Source organism: Bos grunniens, chromosome 3 (assembly GCF_055505025.1).
Source record: "Bos grunniens cultivar Pamir isolate PY7600 chromosome 3, Bosgru_T2T1.0, whole genome shotgun sequence".
NCBI lineage: Eukaryota > Metazoa > Chordata > Mammalia > Artiodactyla > Bovidae > Bos > Bos grunniens.
In genome coordinates, this window is record NC_141167.1 from 39,517,198 (window position 1) to 39,538,146 (window position 20,949).

At 41.8% G+C, this 20,949-nt stretch overlaps 1 protein-coding gene across 4 annotated transcripts in view; it reads left to right on the top strand.

Moving 5' to 3' along the window:
- The window catches only part of PGM1 (phosphoglucomutase 1), a 68,205-nt gene that overhangs the window by 11,869 nt on the left and 35,387 nt on the right, over positions 1-20,949 (top strand). For 2 of the 4 annotated variants that reach the window (XM_086390329.1, XM_086390328.1), the window contains exon 1: positions 16,740-17,509. The exons of the other annotated variants lie outside the window; for them this stretch is intronic. In XM_086390329.1, coding sequence (XP_086246455.1) covers positions 17,210-17,509 — 300 coding nt within the window. In that variant the 5' untranslated portion in view covers positions 16,740-17,209. Of the gene's footprint in view, positions 1-16,739; positions 17,510-20,949 lie in introns of those variants that run through there. 4 annotated transcript variants of the gene reach the window in all.

Here is a 20,949-nt window from a genome sequence, read left to right on the forward strand (position 1 = left end):
ATATGTCTTTAGAAAATAAGAAGGTAATGTGTAGGAAGTTACCTTGCACAGCGCTTCACATATAGTCATGATGAGCAGGTTGCTACCCTGGGTAGTAGGGATTTTGATGAGAAATACAGACACTTTCAACTTTACTTTGCTTATAGTCCCCCAGGCAGCTCCCACCTTCTCAGTTTCTCTTTTCTTCCAGTTGGCCAGTAACCTATCAAGATGCTCCACACCTATTAGCCTATAAATTTCAGAACAGAAATGTCTTTCTTACAGAGAGAGTGTTTCATGCACAGGTCCTGGGGTAGGGTGGGGGACCTGCTCGACATAATTTTAGGTTTCTGAAATATATGATCAGCCTGATCATAAGTTATCTCAAAAGAATACAGCACCAAGCCCCCAAATCAGCAAAACTGTCCCCAAATGGCTCAGTACTAATCACAGTGTTTGGTATTTGCACACCAGGTCTACTCATTAGGGTTTTAGGAGTGGTTCTAGTATAAGTTGGTTGGGTCTGCTTGCTCCAGCAACTTCTCCTGAACAACATTTGAGGGGTGATTTTACGTGCCAATATGTGCAGAGCATTTTCATGTTGCTCAGTACTGGACTGTGCATTTGGGGCACACAAATGTATGAGTGGTCTCCAGCTCCCTGTGGAGCTTGTCATACAGTGGGCATCGCAAGACAGCGTGGCAGTGCCTCCGTAGATTGTCACTGGGAGTCCAGGGAGAGGGGCATTGGAGAGGCAGTCAGAAGCTTCCAGGGGAGATATGTCTGAGCCAAGTCCTGAAGAATGATGAAAAGGAAGCCTGGAAAAAGTGGAGACATTCCATGTAGAGGCAGTGGCAAAACAAGGAGGCCATTGTGGAAAGCAAGCCCACAGGCTTCAACGTTAAATAGAACTCCATAGCAGAGAGGGAGAAGAATGGCAGGGCAACCTGAGATGAGTTATCACCACATAGGTCCTTAACGTCAAGGCTTTCTGTTATACGCAGGCCAGCCTGAAACAGTTTGAGAATTATCTTGTGATCCCAGTGGGAATCAAGAATCTTAGAGACATAAGTCAACAAATGTAGAAAGCTATTCATAAGGGGGCTAGAGTATTTGTCCAGTAACATGTGAAGGCTCTATCAGTTTGCTAAGCCTGTCTGGCTTTAACCAGCAGATTATATGGCATGTAACCATCTGTATATGACCTGATGTTTTCATCAGGGCAAGTTTTAAAACTTGGGTTGGTTGATCTGAATCCATATTGTAGAATGAATGACGCACAGTTCACTAAGCTAGATCACATGTTTATTTAACAAAGAGAGAGAGAAAGAGACATACACTGCAGCTGTACTGTTTCTCCTCAGTTTGGTCACTAAGTCGTGTCCGACTCTTTGTGACCCCATGGACTGCAGCATGCCAGGCTTCCCTGTCCAACACAAACTCCCAGAGCCTACTCAAACTCATATCCATCACATCGGTGATGCTATCTAACCATCTCATCCTCTATCGTCCCCTTCTCCTCCTGCCTTCAATGTTTCCCAGCATCAGGATCTTTTCCAATGAGTCGTTTCTTTGCATCAGATGGTCAAAGTATTGGAGTTTCAGCTTCAGCATCAGTCTTTCCAATGAATATTCAGAACTGATTTCCTTTGGGATTAACTGGTTGGATCTCCTTGCAATCCAAGGGACTCTCAAGAGTCTTCTCCAACACCACAGTTCAAAAGCATCAATTCTTCTGCACTCAGTTTTCTTTATAGTCCAACTCTCAAATCCATACACGACTACTGGAAAAACCATAGCTTTGACTAGATGGACCTTTGTTGGCAAAGTAATGTCTCTGCTTTTTAATATGTTGTCTAGGTTAGTCATAGCTTTTCTTCCAAGGAGCAAGCGTCTTTTAATTTCTTGGCTGCAGTCACCATCTGCAGTGATTTTGGAGCCCCGCCCCCACCCAAATAAAAGTCTCTCACTGTTTTCATTGTTTTCCCATCCATTTGCCACGAAGTGATGGGACCAGATGCCATGATCTTTGTTTTCTGAATATTGAGTTTTAAGCCAACTTTTTTTCACTCTCCTCTTTCACTTTCATCAAGAGGCTCTTTAATTTTTCTTCACTTTCTGCCATAAGGGTGGTGTCATCTGCATATCTGAGGTTATTGATATTTCTCCTGGCAATCTTGATTCCAGCTTGTGCTTCCTCCAGCCCAGTGTTTCTCATGATGTACTCTGCATATACATTAAATAAGCAGGGTGACAATATACAGCCTTGACGTACTCCTTTCCCAATTTGGAGCCAGTCTGTTGTTCCATGTCCTGTTCTAACTGTTGCTTCTTGACCTGCATACAGATTTCTCAGGAGGCAGGTCAGGTGGTCTGGTATTTCCATCTCTTGAAGAATTTTCCAGTTTGTTGTGATCCACACAGTCAAAGGCTTTGGTATAGTCAATAAAGCAGAAGTAGATGTTTTTTTGGAACTCTCTTGCTTTTCAGTGATCCAGCAGATGTTGACAATTTGATCTCTAGTTCCTCTGCCTTTTCTAAATCCAGCTTGAACGTCTGGAAATTCACGGTTCATGTACTCCTGAAGCCCTGGCTTGGAGAATTTTGAGCATTACTTCGCTAGCATGTGAGATGAGTACAGTTGTGTGGTAGTTTGAGCATTTTTTGGCATTGCCTTTCTTTGGGATTGGAATGAAAACTGATCTTTTCCAGTCCTATGGCCACTGATGAGTTTTCCACATTTGTTGGCATATTGAGTGTAGCACTTTCACAGCATCATCTTTTAGGATTTGAAATAGCTCAACTGGAATTCTATCACCTCCGCTAGCTTTGTTCATAGTGAGGCTTCCTAAGGCCCACTTGACTTCGCATTCCAAGATGTCTGGCTCTAAGTGAGTGATCACACCATCGTGGTTATCTGGGTCATGAAGACCTTTTTTGTATAGTTCTTCTATATATTCTTGCCACCTCTTCTTAATATCTTCTGCTTCTGTTAGGTCCATACCATTTCTGTTCTTTATTGAGCCCATCTTTGCATGAAATGTTCCTTTGGTATCTCTGATTTTCTGGAAGAGATCTCTAGTCTTTCCCATTCTATTGTTTTCCTCTATTTCTTTGCACTGATCACTGAGGAAGGCTTTCTTATCTCTCCTTGCTATTCTTTGTAACTCTGCATTCAAATGGGTATAGCTTTCCTTTTCTCCTTTGCCTTTATTTTTTTTGTTTGTTTTTATTTTTTTTAATTTTATTTTATTTTTAAACTTTACAATATTGTATTAGTTTTGCCAAATATCGAAATGAATCCACCACAGGTATACCCGCGTTCCCCATCCTGAACCCTCCTCCCTCCTCCCTCCCCTACCTTCCCTCTGGGTCGTCCCAGTGCACCAGCCCCAAGCATCCAGTACCGTGCATCGAACCTGGACTGGCGACTCGTTTCATACATGATATTATACATGTTTCAATGCTATTCTCCCAAATCTCCCCCCCGCCCCACAGAGTCCATAAGACTGATCTATACATCGGTGTCTCTTTTGCTGTCTCGTACACAGGGTTATTGTTTCCATCTTTCTAAATTCCATATATATGCGTTAGTATACTGTATTGGTGTTTTTCTTTCTGGCTTACTTCACTCTGAATAATAGGCTCCAGTTTCATCCATCTCATTAGAACTGATTCAAATGTATTCTTTTTAATGGCTGCGTAATACTCCATTGTGTATATGTACCACAGCTTTCTTATCCATTCATCTGCTGATGGGCATCTAGGTTGCTTCCATGTCCTGGCTATTATAAACAGTGCTGCGATGAACATTGGAGTACACGTGTCTCTTTCCCTTCTGGTTTCCTCAGTGTGTATGCCCAGCAGTGGGATTGTTGGATCATAAGGCAGTTCTATTTCCAGTTTTTTAAGGAATCTTCACAGTGTTCTCCATAGTGGCTGTACTAGTTTGCATTCCCACCAACAGTGTAAGAGAGTTCCCTTTTCTCCACACCCTCTCCAGCATTTATTGCTTGTAGACTTTTGGATTACAGCCATTCTGACTGGTGTGAAATGGTACCTCCTAGTGGTTTTGATTTGCATTTCTCTGATAATGAGTGATGTTGAGCATCTTTTCATGTGTTTGTTAGCCATCCTTTGCCTTTAGCATCTCTTCTTTTCTCAGCTATTTGTAAGGCCTCGTTAGACAACCATTTTGCCTTTTTGAATTTCTTTTTCTTGGGGATGATCTTGATCACTTCCTCCTGTACAATGTCACGAACCTCCGTCCATAGTTCTTCAGGCACCCTATCAGATCTAATCCCTTGAATCTATTTGTCACTTCCACTGTATAATTGTAAGGGATTAGATTTATGTCATACCTAAATGGTCTTGTGGTTTTCCCTACTTTCTTCAATTTAAGTCTGAATTTGGCAGTAATGAGTTCATGATCTGAGCCACAGTTGGCTCCCAGTCTTGTTTTTGCTGACTGTGTAGAGCTTCTCCATCTTTGGCTGCAAAAAATATAATCAATCTGATTTCCAAATTGACCATGTGGTGATGTCCATGTATAGAGTCTTCTCTTGTGTTGTTGGAAGAGGGTGTTTGCTATAACCAGTGCATTCTATTGGCAAAAGTTGTTAGCCTTTGACCTGCTTCATTTTATACTCCAAGGTCAAGTTTGCCTGTTACTCCAGGTAGCTCTTGACTTCCTACTTTTGCATTTCAGTCCTTTATAATGAAGAGGATTTCTTTTTTGGATGTTAGTTCTAGAAGATCTTGTAGGTCTTAATAGAACTGTTCAACTTCAATTTCTTCAGCATTACTGGTCAGGGCATGGACTTGGATTACTGTGATATTGAATGGTTTGCCTTGGAAATGGACAGAGGTCATTGTATCGTTTTTGAGGTTGCATCCAAGTACTGCATTTTGAACTCTTTTGTTGACTATGATGGGAGAGAGGTACAGCGCAGCTGTACTGTTTCCCCTAGATCTCAGCGAAGGGGCTGGGGTCGTCTGTGATCTTTTTTTTGTCTTGTTACTTTAGTATCTGTCACTGTAACTTTTTCTCATCACTTTTCTACCCCACACTGAAGTTCACCTTCTGGAATGAGCACCTTGAAAACCTGTCTCTACCGGCAGTTACCCAGTGCTTCTCTAGGAAGCAGCACAAGCTTTTCGCCTTAACCACGCAGATTAACCAGCTCTACCTCCTTCACTATTGCTACTTCTAATTCTGTTCCTTTTTGTTACTGCACAAGTCTGTGTGCTATAGAAACTACCTGAAATGTCAGGTCTCAGGCAGAGGTTCTCTGTTGTACTTTGGAAAGTCCTCTATGATGGTGGGAAGAATTTTACAGTTGAAGTTGGTCTCAGCGTGAGGACTGCTTACTTGGCTACTGCCTGGAAAAACTCATCTTTGTTCATCAGGGACCCTATTCACTGAGGTCCTTTACCTCTCACTACTGACAACTTATCCACTCAGACATTTGTTAACTATCCACCATGCTTCATTCCAGGCACTGAGGTTACATAGGAACAAGTTCTGTCTTTCTCGTCGTCACTGAGCAAGGAAGGACGCTTGTTTGTATATGCACCATGTTATTTAGTGATAAGAACCAATACTCTGGGGCAAAGGAAAGAGGTGTGTGTGTGGGGGTCCACCTAAGGGTCTCTCTCTCACACCAACCACCCAGCTGCGAAGGAATCAGCTGTCACTGGAGTTGGGCTTTTTTTCTCTCTCTCTTTTTAACCATTTATTGTATTAGTTTCCTGGGGCTGCTGTAACACAGAGCACCATAAAGTGAGTGGCTTAGAACAACAGAAACTTACTCTCTCACAGTTCTGGAGGCTGACAAGTCCAAGTGCGGTGGGTTGTACAGGCACCAAAACTCATACTTTCCACTTGGACAATATCGATTTGAGAGTCACCTGGAATCTATTTCTTCTTAATTTTCTCCAAGTTAAGATGTACTTGATTATCCAGAGGAGCCATACAGCCTATTCATGAGCTTTGGCATTAAAACTGGCACGAAAGCCTGCCTTCCAATATATTAGTTGTGAGACTCTGAGCATATCGTTTATTCTCTAAGCCTCAGATTCCTCATCTGTAAAATGGGGATGATGAAGATATCTGTATCACAGGGTTGTTATTTGCATGTTACTTGCATGAGAACCTGCATGTAGTCCTATGATAAGCCCTTTATATGATCTTCTTTAATCTTATCAACTCTTAAGAAGTTGGTATTTAGATCTCTGTTTCACAGATGAAGAAATAGAGGATCACTGATTTGTTCAAGATCACTAAGATACTACAAATTATCAGGAGTAGGGATTCAAACCCAGATTTCACTGTGCTGAATTCTTCAAGGAAATTCATTTTAATAGAGTTATCTAGAACTCTATTCCCAAATCTTTTGTGTTGTGGTATAACATTTGATTTTCCTGAAGCCTTGTTCTCACTTAAATCTTAAGGTCCAGTGAGAGTCCTACCTCTGCTCACTTGAGCTGCTGTTCATCCCAGGAATTCCCATAAATGATGTAGAGTAGAAAAAATGATCACATTTCTTTAGAAAGCTGTTTTAAAAGCTGTTTCTTGTTAAGTACTTGCCATTCACATGGCCGCCTGTTATAGTAGGAGTGTAGGCTCTGGGGCCAGATTGCCTGTGTTCAAAACCTATCTCCACACTTTCCCAGCTACCTGACCTTGGGCGGATGACATAACCTCTGTATCCTAAGGTAGGGGCTGAGAATAATGGTATCGATCTTGTAGGGTTGTTGTGAAGATTGAGTTAATGCTTGTAAAGCTCTTGGGATACTGCCCAGCACATCGAGACCTATTGCAATGATCTCCTACTGGACACAGCCTTTAAAGCAGTGTCATTGTCCCTGTACTAATAAGAAAACTGGAACCAGAAAGGCCATACACAGCCAGAAGCTGGCAAAGGCAGGATTCAGACCCAAGACTGTCTGACCCCTTCCTTTACCTTTTCCTTCCCTATTGTAGGTGTCTACTTTGACTGACCCATAGCATTGATCCACTCCTGCCTGGGCCTTCTGCTCTAGAGATCAAGGCATGTCTTAGAAAGATGGAATAAGTCTTTGCCAATATCTCTGTTTTGGTTGTTTATGTAACAGTTACTGAGTGGCTAGTCTATAGCCAGGCATGGTGATAAGGACTTTACATGCCTTTCTTCATTGATGTCAGAACCTTTAAAGGAAATTTTTCTATCCCCATTTTACAGACATTTCGGCTCAAAAAGATCCCATAGAAAAAGATGTCCTTCCTTTCTTTCTGTTTCTTTACAGCTGCACATCCTAGTTTGGCTAAGCCATGTAATTGGAAACATGCTTAGCAATGAGATAGAAAACATAACATCACTGTTCCTCTGTTCTTCTTAAAACTCAATAAATCCACCACATTTTTACTATTTGATAGAGGGTCAATCACTGACTACCACAAAACTACAAGGGACACAGGAAATCTTGCTTGTGTTTCCATTTTCTACCACAAGAGGGAAACATACAACCACAAATGATTTGAAAATAAAGCCATTCTTTAGATAGCCCTCTTTTTACTAAGAGTGGTGAGTGCCATACTGTGGTTACCTAGTCGAGGTGACATTCCACTGGAAATGGTCCTGTGGCTAGGAGTTGCGAGCCGCCCGCTTGGTTCAGAAATCCCAATGAGTGGACCAAAGCTATTGTTGTCACAGTAAGAAAACAGCAATTGGCTGAATTTTCAAGCAGTTGTTGGGCCACACCTTTGTAGGGCCAACTGAGAATAAAATGCGAATTTTGCCACCAAGGTCTGGTGTCCAGGTTCACACTCAGGGTGTGTCCCCGCAGTATCCAAGAATTTTCCAGACAGACCTAGGCTCTCTGGATCTCCACTACAGAGAAAATGTGATGGAAGAGACATTTGGATGTTGGTTTGCCTTTCCCTGTGAGATTGGGGGCCTTCCCTACGGTCACACCGTCAGATGAAATTGCTACTGAAAAATGACTTCCAAGCAAGCGTTTTCAAGCAGTGTGTGACTCTTAGCACACAGAATGCTGGGAAAGCTATGTTCCTTCAAGGAAGCATAGGCATCAACAGAGAGTGTGTTTTCAGGCCTGTATCTATCAGGAACTGTATAGCTTCTAAGACGTGAGACCTCCAGGTGTGCCCAGATGACCTAACTTCCAGAGTGAGGGCACTGTATCTCCCTGCACTTTCAGAGCTGTGTAAACACATTCCTAGGTCATACCAGGACTGCCCATGAGGAAGCAGGCTGCGGGAGTGTGTCTAAGAGTGCTGGGTGCCATACCGTGGTCACCTAGACAAGGCGATATTAGCCCAAACGGTAAAGAATCTGCCTGCGATGCAGGAGACCAGAGTTTGATCCCTGGGTTGGGAAGTTCCTTTGGAGAAGGGAATGGCAATCCACTCCAGTATTCTTGCCTGGAAAATTCCATGGACAGAGAAATCTGGTGGGCTACAGTCCATGGGGTCACAAAGAGTTGGGACACGACTGAGCGACTAACACACACTTTTTACCAAAGGATTTTGATACATAATTCCTGGTAATTAGACAGAATATGGAAAAATATTCTATTAGCTCCAAGTGAATATTCTTCAGGAATATTAAATGAAAAAAAAAAATTGAGGATGCTCCAAAAGGAAATAAGATAAAAATACATATAAAAATTTTATATGAACTATATACATTGTTTTTTTTAGGTCAGAATGATTAAATATTGGTGATTTCTTATTAGACAGGAGTCCTCTTGACATGTACTTTTTGTATGAAAGTTAATTCCTAAACCTTGAGCATCTTCATGGTGGGGAGATTGTTTTTAGGTTTAACCACGCAAATTAAGAAGGGCACTTGTGGAGTGGAAAACACCTTCTAAAAATTTTCTCTTTCCTCTGAGCACTCAGAGCACACTTACAAGCTCTCAGAGTTTACTTCTTTTTGAAATGACTTGTTAACCTATTTATCTCTCCGTTTAGACCAGAAGTTCAACAACTTGAATCTGTCATCTTCTGGTGGTCCACGGTGCCTGACGATATCACTGGAGAAAGTCAGTTTACATAGTAACCATTGGACACGGGTGGGTCAGCAGGGGGACAGCAGACTGACGGATGCTAAAGGATGTTCACACTTCTAGGCAGCAGTTCTGTTTGTTTTTAACATCAAAATGTGCTTCAGAAGGGTGGTTTTTAAAAGATAGTTTTATTTTCGGCTGCACTAGATCTTTGTTAGTGCACATGGGCTTTTCTCTAGTTACGGCAAGCAAGGGGCTTCCCTCTAGTTGCAGTGCGGGCTTCTCATTGCGGGGGCTTCTCTTGTTCTGGAGCCCGGGCTTTAGTACACTCGGGCTTCAGCAGTTGCGGCTCTCAGGCTCTAGAGCACAGCCTCGATAGTTGTGGTGCACGGGCTTAGTTGTTCCCAGGCACGTGGGATCTTCCCGGATCAAGGATCAAACTCATGTCTCTCACTTTGGCAGGCAGATTCTTTACCACTGAGCCACCAAGGAAGCCCAGGAGTATTTTTTGAACCTGAGATTCTGTACAGCTCTAAGCAAACCATCTGGTCCTCATAATTCTTCTGGCATTGTACCTGTAGAGCTTAATGTAGTTTCTCCTTTTCTTTAAAAGACATTTCCTAACTCTATTAAAACAGATATACTCATAGATAGGTATTAAATGCAGCTGTATATTTTCAAATTGACTGAAGGCAGTCATAAAAGCTAACTCTAATGTAGGGTTCACAGGGCACTAGAACCAGCCAGTGCTAAGGTTTTTTCATTTGTTAACTCATCGTATCTTTATACAACACACCTGTGCAGTAGGTACTATTTCTTTGCTTTTTTAAAACTCTCTTTAAAAGATGCATTTTTAAAGAATAACTGAGGAGTAAGTGACATATAACATTGTATTAGTTTCAGGTGTACAATCTAATGATTCAATATTGCAGTGTTGTCAAATGATCACCACAGTTAAGTCTAAGGAGGTGTGATGTTCAATCCCCACTTCAAAAATGAGAAAATGTGGGCACTGACAGGTTAAGTACTTTGCTTAAGAGCTCCTTGTGATTGGTTGAGAATCTCAGACTGTGAAGGCAGTCTTTTTTGCCCCCTTCTTGCAGGATGGGACAGCAGGTGGAGCCTGCCTCATACCTGGCGAGTAGAGCCATGCTTTGCAGAGCCCCATTCAACACAGTGAGGAGCTATAGGTGTGGCAAGTAATAGAAACCCAGTCTGCTAGAGGGAGCCTCTAAGAGGACTGTATCTTAAGGCCAGAGGGTCTCCTGAAAGCCAGGGGCAGGGTGAGCACATGCGCCTTAAAAGAATCTGAAGCAGGAGGAGCCCGGGCAGTTAGCCTTGGACTCTCCTGTTTATCTTAGCAGTTTGCTTCATTTTCCTCTCTCTCTGCTGACTCAATCATCAGTGTAAGTTGGGATTTGTGAGCATCTGTGTCTGTATGTGTGTGGATGAGATCTTAGTTATAAATTCATTTACTCAAACTCCTATGAATATTACAAGTTTAGAAATCAAATATTTTGTTTACTTTTTGAAGCCTTTGTCTAACAAGCAAAAGTGTGGAAATATTCCCATTGTTCTCATGTAATCTAATAATGATAATAGCAGATACCTGTGCAGGGTGCCCTACACCAGCACTGGTTTTAGAATTTTCTGTATATTACTTCATTCAATGGTGACTGTGACAACACCCCGGGGGGGGGTACTGTTTTTCTCCTCAGTTTTTCAGATGGGGGCAGTGGAAGCCCAAAGAGGTTAAGTAACCTGTCTGAGGTCACACAGCCAGTGACTGGCAGAGCTGGGTTCCAGCTCCATCAATCTAGCCCTAAAGTCCATTCCTTGAAACACTGCAGTTAGCTGTCTGCATCTGATGATTTAAATATAAAAATATGGTATATTCAAAGTTTCCTTGACTCTTCCAGTAATGTTTATAACTTTTATAAAATTATCTTAAAATCCTAAGCCAAAATAAATTACTCAACTATACATTGTAAATTGGTATCACAGGGCTGACCTGTTAGGTAAACTAATATCCCAGATTCTCTTAACGTACTTAAAATATAGATTTTCTCCAAGACTTATTACAAAACAGTAGTACTATGTTTGGTTTATTTGATTATCTTTCTACTATGAGTTTGCTTCACATCAATACTTAATTCTAAATCTTTTTAAGTTAAAAAGTGCCCAATTCAAAACCCATTCTCTTATTCCAAGCAATTGGCTTTCCCTGGTGGTTCAGATGGTAAAGAATCTGCCTGCCATGCAAAAGACCTGGGTTCGATCCCTGGGTCAGGAAGATCCCTTGGAGAAGGAAATGGCTACTCACTCTAGTATTCTTGCCTGAAGGACAGAGGAGCCTGGCGGGATATAGTCCATGGGGTCGCCGACAGTCAGACACGACTGAGTGACTAACACACACTCCCACTGGAACTGGGGGTGACGCTGACTGGAAACCCAACAGTGGAGCCGGCCCAGTCCAGGACTCATGCCAACAGCGGGGTCTCAAGTGGCTTGTGTTCACAGACCTTTCCCCATTTCTCATGTCTCAGGAGTCTGCAGTCCTTACTCTCTTGAGAAGATCCATCTAACTGATATTCTGCCTGAAACTACTCTGAATCCTTTTCCAATTCTGTGTATCAGATCCCCAGCTCTTAGATGTGCCCGAGTGATCCAGAGACGGATCTGCATACTAGCTCTCTCATGTTCCCATGTATTCTCGTGTCTGCCGGTTACAGTTCTATAGATATTCTCATGACATGAGGTCCCTGCCCCACAGCTTCTATCTGTCTTCCCAGTTCAAAGACTAACTAAATCTGACTGGTACACTTTTGAGTCCTAATTCTATATTCCTAGAGGAGAAAATATGAGTGATCCAGCTTTGGTCAGTTGTCTGCCCTTGATGATCATGGCCTGAGTCCCACAGTAGAAACATGGCCCTAGGAGTCCACCGTTGTGGGGTGGGGTCAGGGACAGTTCTTAGAGAAGAGAGTGAGCAGAAGGGGTCAGAGGAAAAAGAGGTTGATTGGGTAGTGTCTTCATGTTGGAGGAGAGTAACCTACAGAGCCCAAACTGGCCAAGGACTCAGAGTTAAAGAAGTCTTATGCAAGAGGAGCAGCTCTGGATGGGGTCACAGAGACCAGGATCCTCAGATCCACCTCAGCTGCAGGGGGAATCCTTTTTGCAAGCCTTGGTTAATCTTTTTCCAGTCTCTCCTTCTCCAAGCTATTTGATACACTACTGGCAGCCAGTCAACTTTGAAAAAAAAAGCAGTTTGTATTCCTTCTGCTTAAAAATATCCATAGCTTCCGGTGCCTACAAAATAAACCTCACTGTGGTTCATGAGACTGTGTAACCTTGTCTTAGCTACTTCTCCAGCCTCACCGCATCACTGCAGCCTCTTGAGAGCCACAGTCCCATCCAGGCACCTCTGGGACATAGACAGTCATTGTGAGGCAGGTTATCATCATCCTATTTTCATCCTCAGGGCATTGAGGATGGAAGGGTGAGGGGCTAACATTTACTGATAATCTACTGGATGCCAGACACAGGTCATAAGTGTTTTCATACATGTTGCCCGATTCAGTACTGAGAACAACCTTCATTGTGATCCCTAGCTTACAGATTCAGGTCAGTTAAGTGAATTGCTCAAGATTGTACCTCTCATGTATTTTAGAAACCAATATATATGTTTTTTTTTTTTTTTTTTTTATGTTATTTTTTTTTTTTTGTATTTTTTTTCTTCTTTTTTTTTTTTCTTTATTTTTTTTTCTTTTTATTTTTTTTTGTTATTTTTTTTGTTTTTTTATTTCATTCTTTTTTTGTTTTTTGTTCTTTTTTTTTATTTTTTATTTTTTTTTTTGTCATTTTTTTATGTATATTTTTTTAATGAAGGATAATTGCTTTACAGTGTTGTGTTGATTTCTGCTCCACATCAACATGAACCAGCCATAGGTATACGTATGTCCCCTCCCTCTTAAACCTCCCTCCAACCTCCCAGTCCATCCCACCCCTCTAGATTGTCACAGAGCACTGGGTTTGAGCTCCTTGTGTCAGGCAGCAAATTCCCACTGGATGGCTGTTTTACATATGGTAATGTATGTGTTTCAGTGCTGCCCTCTCCCTCCCCTACTTAGAGTCCAAGATTTGAGCCCTGGTTGTGTCTGGCTTCTGAACCTGTGGTCTTTGCATTATCCTGCAGTGTCTCCTCTGTGGCAGGCATTCAGTGCAAGCTTACTTACTGTTGGTTGGAGAAATGAGTGACTTTTCCCAGCTGGTGATTCCTGTCACTGGAATCACAGATCATAAGTGTTTTCGTACAGGTTGTCCAATTCAGTGCTCAGAACAACCTTCATTGTGATCCCTAGCTTACAGACTTGGGTCAGTTAAGAGAATTGCTCAAGATTGTACCTCTCATACATTTTCGAAACCAATATGTATTTCTTTAATTGGAGGATAATTGACCCCAACACTCGGGCAGGCACCTGCAGCATCACAAGCATAGGGTTTTGGCCTGGGGGCGGGGGTCTGATGATCCCTGCTGCTTTCAACCGGGTTAGTAGCTTACTTTCTAGTGCTTCTGCTGAGAAGACAGGTTACCAGTTCTAAATAATGTGCCCATTCCTGTGGCATTTACTAAAGAATAATTCTTGATGTGAAGAGGTGAATCGTTTCAGGCCTTGGGTCCCACTCTCCCATGAGCCCTGGGACATGGCAGTTAGCGATCCAGTAAACATTTGTCGGTGGAAAAAAAGAAAGATAGAATGAATAAAGTATTGGTAAGTCTTCTGTTTCTGCTGTCTTCTACTAGGAAGGCATCACTGCTGATCAGAGTGGAAACTGGAGTCTTTGCGAGGCTGGGAGCGAAGGGGTTCATAACTCTGCCATTGTGAAATTGATTGGACCCAAGACCAATATGAAAGTTTCTTGTCTGAAGGGAATAATCCTTAAATCCCCCATATGGTTTAAATGTAATTTGTGTCATTGTGAAGGAGTACTGGCGAGGCAGGCGAATTCATTAGGCCAAATTGGGTTCGCTATGCTCGACAGTAACGTTTCTGAAGATGAAGTTCAACCTTTGCTGGAGAGCTCAAACAAATGAGTTTCTTAATAGCTGTCCCACTTAGTCTGAGCGTCTTCGGAAGCTTAATGTTTTTAATGCTTCTCCTTTTTTACCACACTTCACAGTCCATCTAACATTGCTGCTTCTGGTAATATTTTTATATGGGGTTGAGTTCTATAGTGTCCATAAAATTATGACTCAGGCCCATTTTTAGAATAGAAGCTTTTTTAGGGCAAGTATTATATCTTTTTGGTTTAGTTTTGCATGCTGACAAACACCATGCCAGCACATGTAGTTGGTAAAACATTGCTCTTTGCTTTGAGGTACCAAACTCTCTCCTTTGGAGCCTTAGGCTTGATGTGCACTTGAATTGCTGGGTATTCATTGGCACGTGCAGGAGCCATGAGAGACGAGAGTCTTTCCAGTCCATGCCTCACTGTGAAGCTGGCTCACATGCAGTGAAGTAAAGAAAAGTGTATGTGTCCATAAGGACATTCCATCCTAGAGGGGGTCTGGGTTCGCCTAGTGACCCGATTCCCCAGGTTTCATACGTAGGACTTCTCAATGCTCAAACGCTATGGTCTATTTCCATTAGTGTTAAATAATGTTTTAAATATGAAGATGCTCTGCTGGAGAGGAATATTTAAAAGGCTTCAAAGTGAGAGACCATCAAATAATGAACCCTGAAGTGGCATATCAGCTGTTTGGAGAGATAGGGCTGGAAGAGCAGCAGCATTATGAAGTTTGCAGTGATTCTTTTAAACTATTTTAGAGTCAGAGGAGTTACATCTGGAATACTTTCTGTATCAGTCAGTTTTTAGGTGGTGATAAACCTGCAAAAGGCCTAAGAATAGGCTTATTTCTGGAGAAGTACAGCTTTTACATCTGTTTCGATGTGAAGCAATATTTTTAGAAACAAATTTTGGTTGGTACAAAAACACACCGATAAGCTGAGGTGTTCTAGTATCTGATTGGTCACTGTCTTCAAAAAAACAAAACAAACATTGCCATGCTTTGAAATAACACCTGTCAGATCTTATGCTACAAATAAACTCACCTTGATGCTTGTGGGGTTTTTTTGGTGTGTGTGTTGAACATCTATTTTGAATTTTCATAATTGTGCCTTGAGTCTTTATGATTTCTCGTTTTATGGAATTTATTTGCACTGACCATAAACTGTAAATAAAATAAGTAAATGTATGGGAAAAGCCCCTAAGAGAACAGTACTCTCCCTAGCTCTGGATTCAGAAAGAGCTTTTAGAGAAAGTGGTCACCCACCAGCAGAGAACATGCTGGAATGTGTGAGCAGAGAAGCTTTAGTGGGGATGTTGGAGCCCCTTACAACCAAGCGTTCCTGAATCTTCGCTGGGGTTTCAAGACCTCGTTAAGGAAACTACCAATTACTTGGTTGATTGCTCTGTTATTCTCAACGAAAAAACTGTTGAGTTGTTATTTCAGAAATATGGCTCTATTATTAAATATGTCAAGACATATATACTGGTGTAATTTGTGAACCTATCAAAAACAAGAGAAAACTGGCCACCAAACTGAAAAAATGTGAATTTACAAAGTGCATTTGTAGTAAGTTGAAAAACACTGGGTGTGTAGGCTACTAAAGCAAGCTTACTTCACAAGAGTTTTAATTTTAAAAATGCAATAAAGGGGCAAAAATAAGCTATGGAATATAATTGTCTTTTGACTGACTGGTTTTCAGCTTAATAGATGTGTCTTGTGAATTGTGTTAACGTTATGTCTTGAGGTCCTGCTTGCAGATGGGCCAGCTCCATTTGCCATATGAAAGAGACCAGGCTCCCTTGGTAGTGGGGTGCTTTCTGCTCATGGCCTATTAGTTCTGGGTCCTGTGTGAACAGCACCTGGAACAAAGAGACAGTCTTGCCTCATAGAAGGCTGTCTGCTGCTCCCAGGGCCTGTCTGCTTTTGGACCTGGCTGGACAAGTTAGTAGGAAAATACCCAGATTTTTGTTTTTTGAGGGATTACTACTTTTCCCTTGAAAACCTGACTTTTATGCGCACATCAAACTCCCCAGACATGTGGCATAACTAGTCTCGATTTACTTTCCAAGTCTCCTTAACATGTTCACCAAAACCTTGACAATGTGTTGTTCAGTTGCTCAGTCCTGTCCAACTCTTTGTGACACCATGGCCTGCTAGGCTCCTCTGTCCATGGGATTCTCCAGGCAAGAATACTGGAGTGGGTTGCCGTGCCCTCCTCCAGGGGATCTCCGCAACCCAGGGATCGAACCCAGGTCTCCCACATTGCAGGCGGATTCCTTACCATGTGAGCCACCAGGGAAGCCCTGTTCATCCCTACTTTTCTGTAAATTCACAGAAATGACCAGTTGTTGATCATTCAGGGCATGTCTGTGAGTCTCTATTCTTCTCGAATTGAATACTATTTAGTTAAATCTTTGGTGGCCAGTGAATAAATCTGTTCTGTTTGATGCCTTTTCTCCCTTCTAACTGGGATTGTATGTGGGAAGTAAAAAAAAAAATCACTTGAGTATCAGATATTTGAGTATCAAAATGATGGTGATGAAAGGAAACCAGAGGTAACTGAGATCCGTCATTTCCATTTTAAGACTGACCTTTAATTTGCGAGATGGCATGAAACAACTTTAGCTGCAGATGGCCTTATCAGAGATGACTGCCAGCGAGGCTCTGGTTTAAGGGTGTCAGTGGCAGCGGGAGCCACACCAGGGCGTCTTGTTCACGAACCTGCTCCTCAGGACTGCACTTGCTCCGCCTTTGCCTGGCTCTGGGAGGGGAGTCTGGAAGCCACCTGGTGTTTGTAACTGAAGTCTGCTGCAGGCAGCACCCTCTGGACCTATCTCCACCCTAACAGGGGAATGAGGCAAAAATAATTGAAGGGTATTTGGCGAGGTTGTGGGCAGAATGTCCTCATCAAAACAACACTGAAGATCTGCTTTGAGTGTGGGTGTGGGTGGGTGTTTGGTCATTCACTTTTTCACATGGGGCGACGACAACAGGAATTAACCCCGCTTCTTCATTGAGAGGGATCATCCAGGCAAGATCTGTTTTAGTTACTCGGGTGACACTGTAGCAGCTTCAGGTTGGACAGACTATTTTGGGGACCCTTGACTGCTTTCTGGACACCCTCGCTGAGCCAAGTGGTGGAAATGAAAGATGAGTGATTTTGATGAATGGATTTCTGGGAAATACAGAAAAATGGAAGAAGGCCCTCTCCCTCTGTTGACTTTGACTACGGCTCCCTACTATGACCAGAAACCAGGAACTAGTGGGTTACGGAAGAAAACCTACTATTTCGAGGAAAAACCATGCTATCTGGAGAATTTCATCCAGAGTATATTCTTTTCCATAGACCTAAAAGACCGCCAGGGAGCCTCACTGGTGGTTGGTGGAGATGGGCGGTATTTTAATAAATCGGCAATAGAGACAATAGTGCAGATGGCAGCTGCCAATGGGGTTGGTATACGATAAGTATTGCTATGTTTCTCGCTTTCCATATAACCTCTTAATTCTGCAAAAATATACCCAAGTACAAAGATTTGTATGTTGTATACACCTCAATGCTACTAATATCCGATTAAGTTTGATTGTGACTTCAGAGATTGTATATTGTGATATTACCCCCGAAATTACACTTGTCGCATTGGGATTTGGGGATGTAAACTCAGTTTCTTATGCTCTGTGCCTGTTGCTTGAAAATGTACCTGTTGCTTTTAGACATTTAAAGCTCACCCCAGCCTTAAGCTGTCTTATCTACATTCTAACCAGTTTTGAGGGGCACTCTGTCCTGCGTAGGAGGCTCTTAGGAGCCACGGAGAGAGGGAGATTTTGTTTTCTTTCAATGGCTTCCTTGTTGAAGTTCAGTCACTTGTCAAACAGGAAAACAAAAGCCAGGGCACGCTGTTATTTGTGGATCCTGGTAGTCGTGCAGAAATGCTGGGAGAGAACTGGAAAATGTTAGGTGTGAGCCTTCCAAGAGGACCTGTTAGAGGGGAACCCACTTATAATGACCTTGGATACAAAGAAGTCCTGTGTGTGGTGAATTTGTGCAGCAGGGTAGAGATAATAACTTCTGTGAGCCTATAATATAAGGAGGCTCTGCTAAAGCTCTGCATTGTGAAAAACTGTGTTGGCTGAATTAACCAAATCGGAAGGAATCTTGCACCAGGAAGCATTGGTATTGATAATCTAACAATTTGCACAGTCTCACTGATTTACAAGAAGGCAGGCATCAGAACATTGCTGTTTTTGCTCTGCAAATTCCTCCGTGGGACCAAAACTACATTTTTAGTGTTTTGGATTACACTTAGCAATAATTTGGAGCACATAGTCCTTCAGTACTTATAAATTTTAAAACTTTGTTTTATTTCCTTTCTGGAAGTGATTCTGAGAACATAAAATTTAGCATTATAACCAAGTGCGTTAAGCATTTATTTTCAGTGTATTTTAACAATACACTAAGCAAGTGTGATTGCAAAAGTCAAATTAAAAAAAAAAAAGCATATGTTAGTTACCAAATTCTATTTAGAAGAGTTTGTACATCCTATTGTTGTTAATGTGAGATTCCCTTTGTACCCAGTTTCAGAATCTGAATGCTTCTCATATAAAATTTGCTGATAAAGCACTCAAATATGAAATTATGATGCATACACATTTTTAAGATAAAGTGTGACATGCTGTAAATTTCATCTTTGAGGAGAGCTGCAAAGGCAATGGTATTGAGATGCTTTTAATCTTTTGGGAGAGAACGAATGAAACATTATTTCTCTGCATATATCTAGATTGTTGAGTGAATCTGGTACACTGTCCCCTTTGCTGTGATATATTTGGCTTCATTTCATTTTTGTGCAAAGCAGAAGGATGTGGAAGGGGTGGTAGGAATGTGTAATTCAGGCAGACCCTGCAGACTTTCTCAGATTTACGATCTGAAGGTTTGCTAAATAATGCATTTAAGTGCTAATAATTGACTAAGTATGGTAACTGCCTATTTGTTAGAGCTGTGGCAGCCCAAGCAATATTTTCAAGTCTTTTCAAGGACATTCCTTATTAAAAATAGTGTTGCATTTGAAGCACTTGTGCTACGCAGCTGAATTACGTAAAACGCTTAGTGGACCGATAAAGTACTTTCATCTGATGAAACCTATCAAATCCTATTTAGTTTGATTTCTTTTTCTAACATACCCGAAGTTCTATTTTAACATCCCTTTGATTGTGAGCAGAATTTAGGGAGGCAATCTAAAGGAAAGATAATTTATTGCCACAGATTTTGGTATTAATAGAAGTCAGGGTTCTTTCCTCAGTTTTGTCAATACCCACTATACCCATGAGCCAATTCTAAGAGAGCTTTTCAGCCTGGTGAGCTACATGGAAATAATTTCATTTCTTCCCTTTAGTACGCTTTTATCTGGTATGTTTATGGATAGTAGAATACTCTTTGCCTTTCCTTTTATTTGCACAGAGCTGTCTGCAGTTACAGGCGATTTTAATGTACAAAATAAAACATTGGTAGGGTCTCATTTATGGTACTGGTGTCTTATTCAGTCCCCAGAGATTTATCCTTGAGATAATTTTACAAATGAGAATAGAACCTGTATGTATGACTGGCAGAGCAAAGAAAATGGAACCTTTTGTTTGTTTGTTTTGTGTTTTGGGGAAACATAAGCAAACACCAAGCCCTAGTTTCAATTGAAAGGAATATTTTAATGTTTGCTCCCTGTCGTGGTTAACTATAAAATGTTGAGGGAGAAGGAGGTATCCGGTTTAGCAGCAGGACTTGAGTTACACAGAAGGGAGCGGTGGGCAAGAGTAAGGGCAGGAAACACTTTTTGGTGAAGGACTCTCGGTGCAGGGCTGAGGGCTGAGGGGGTGTCTCTAAGTTGGTAGACATTTGGGACCCAGGGAAGGTTTTTTTTTTTTTTCCCCTTTTTTGTGTTAAAGTGCATTTGTGTGTTAGTCACTCAGTCATATCCAACTCTTTGTGACCCCATAGACTGTAGCCTGCCCAGCTCCTCTGGCCATGGGATTTCCCAGGCAAGCATACTGGAGGAGGTTGCCAGTTCCTCCTCCAGGGGATCTTCCCTACCGAGGGATTGAATCCGGGTCTCTTGCATTGCAAGCCGATTCTTTACCACTGAGTCACCTGGGAACCTCGTTGTAAAGTATATCTAACACAAAATTTGCTGTTTTAACCATTTTTAAGTATGCAATTCAGTGGTATTCATTACATTCATAATGTTCTGCAACCATCACCACTGTTTCCAGAACCTTCTCATCATCTCATCTAAAACTCTGTACCCACTAAACAGTTGGTTTCCATTCTCTTCTTCCCCCCATCCCCTGCCAACTTTGGTTCTTCTTTCTATGAATTTGCCTCTTCTGTGTCCTTCATATAAATGGAACCATCCAATACTTGTCCTTTTCTGTCTGGCTTATTTTACTTAGTGTAATGTTCTCGAGGTTCACCCATGTTGTAACATGTATCAGAATTTCCTTCCTTTTAAAGGCCAAGTAATATTCCATTGTATGTATATACCACGTTTTGTTTATCCATTCATCTTTCAATGGACGTTTGGGTTGTTTCCACTTCTGGTTATTGTGAATAATGCTGCTGTGAACATGGGTGTGCAAATACCTGTTTGAGTCATTGCTTTCTTTTTGTGTCTATACCTAGACGTGCACCTTCTGGATCATATGGTATAGGGAAGGTTTTTGAACAGGGAAGGAACACAGTTAGAACTATGGTCTAGAAAGCTGAACTAGGTGGGCCCGGTAAGTCAGATAGATTCAGTGAGATAGAGCAAAGGAGGTGCAGGTGGGAGAGAGGCAGGGGAGATTGAGTCAGGAGCTTAACAGTGCTCCAGACATCCTTAAGGGGAGGAGGACAATAGAGTAATGTC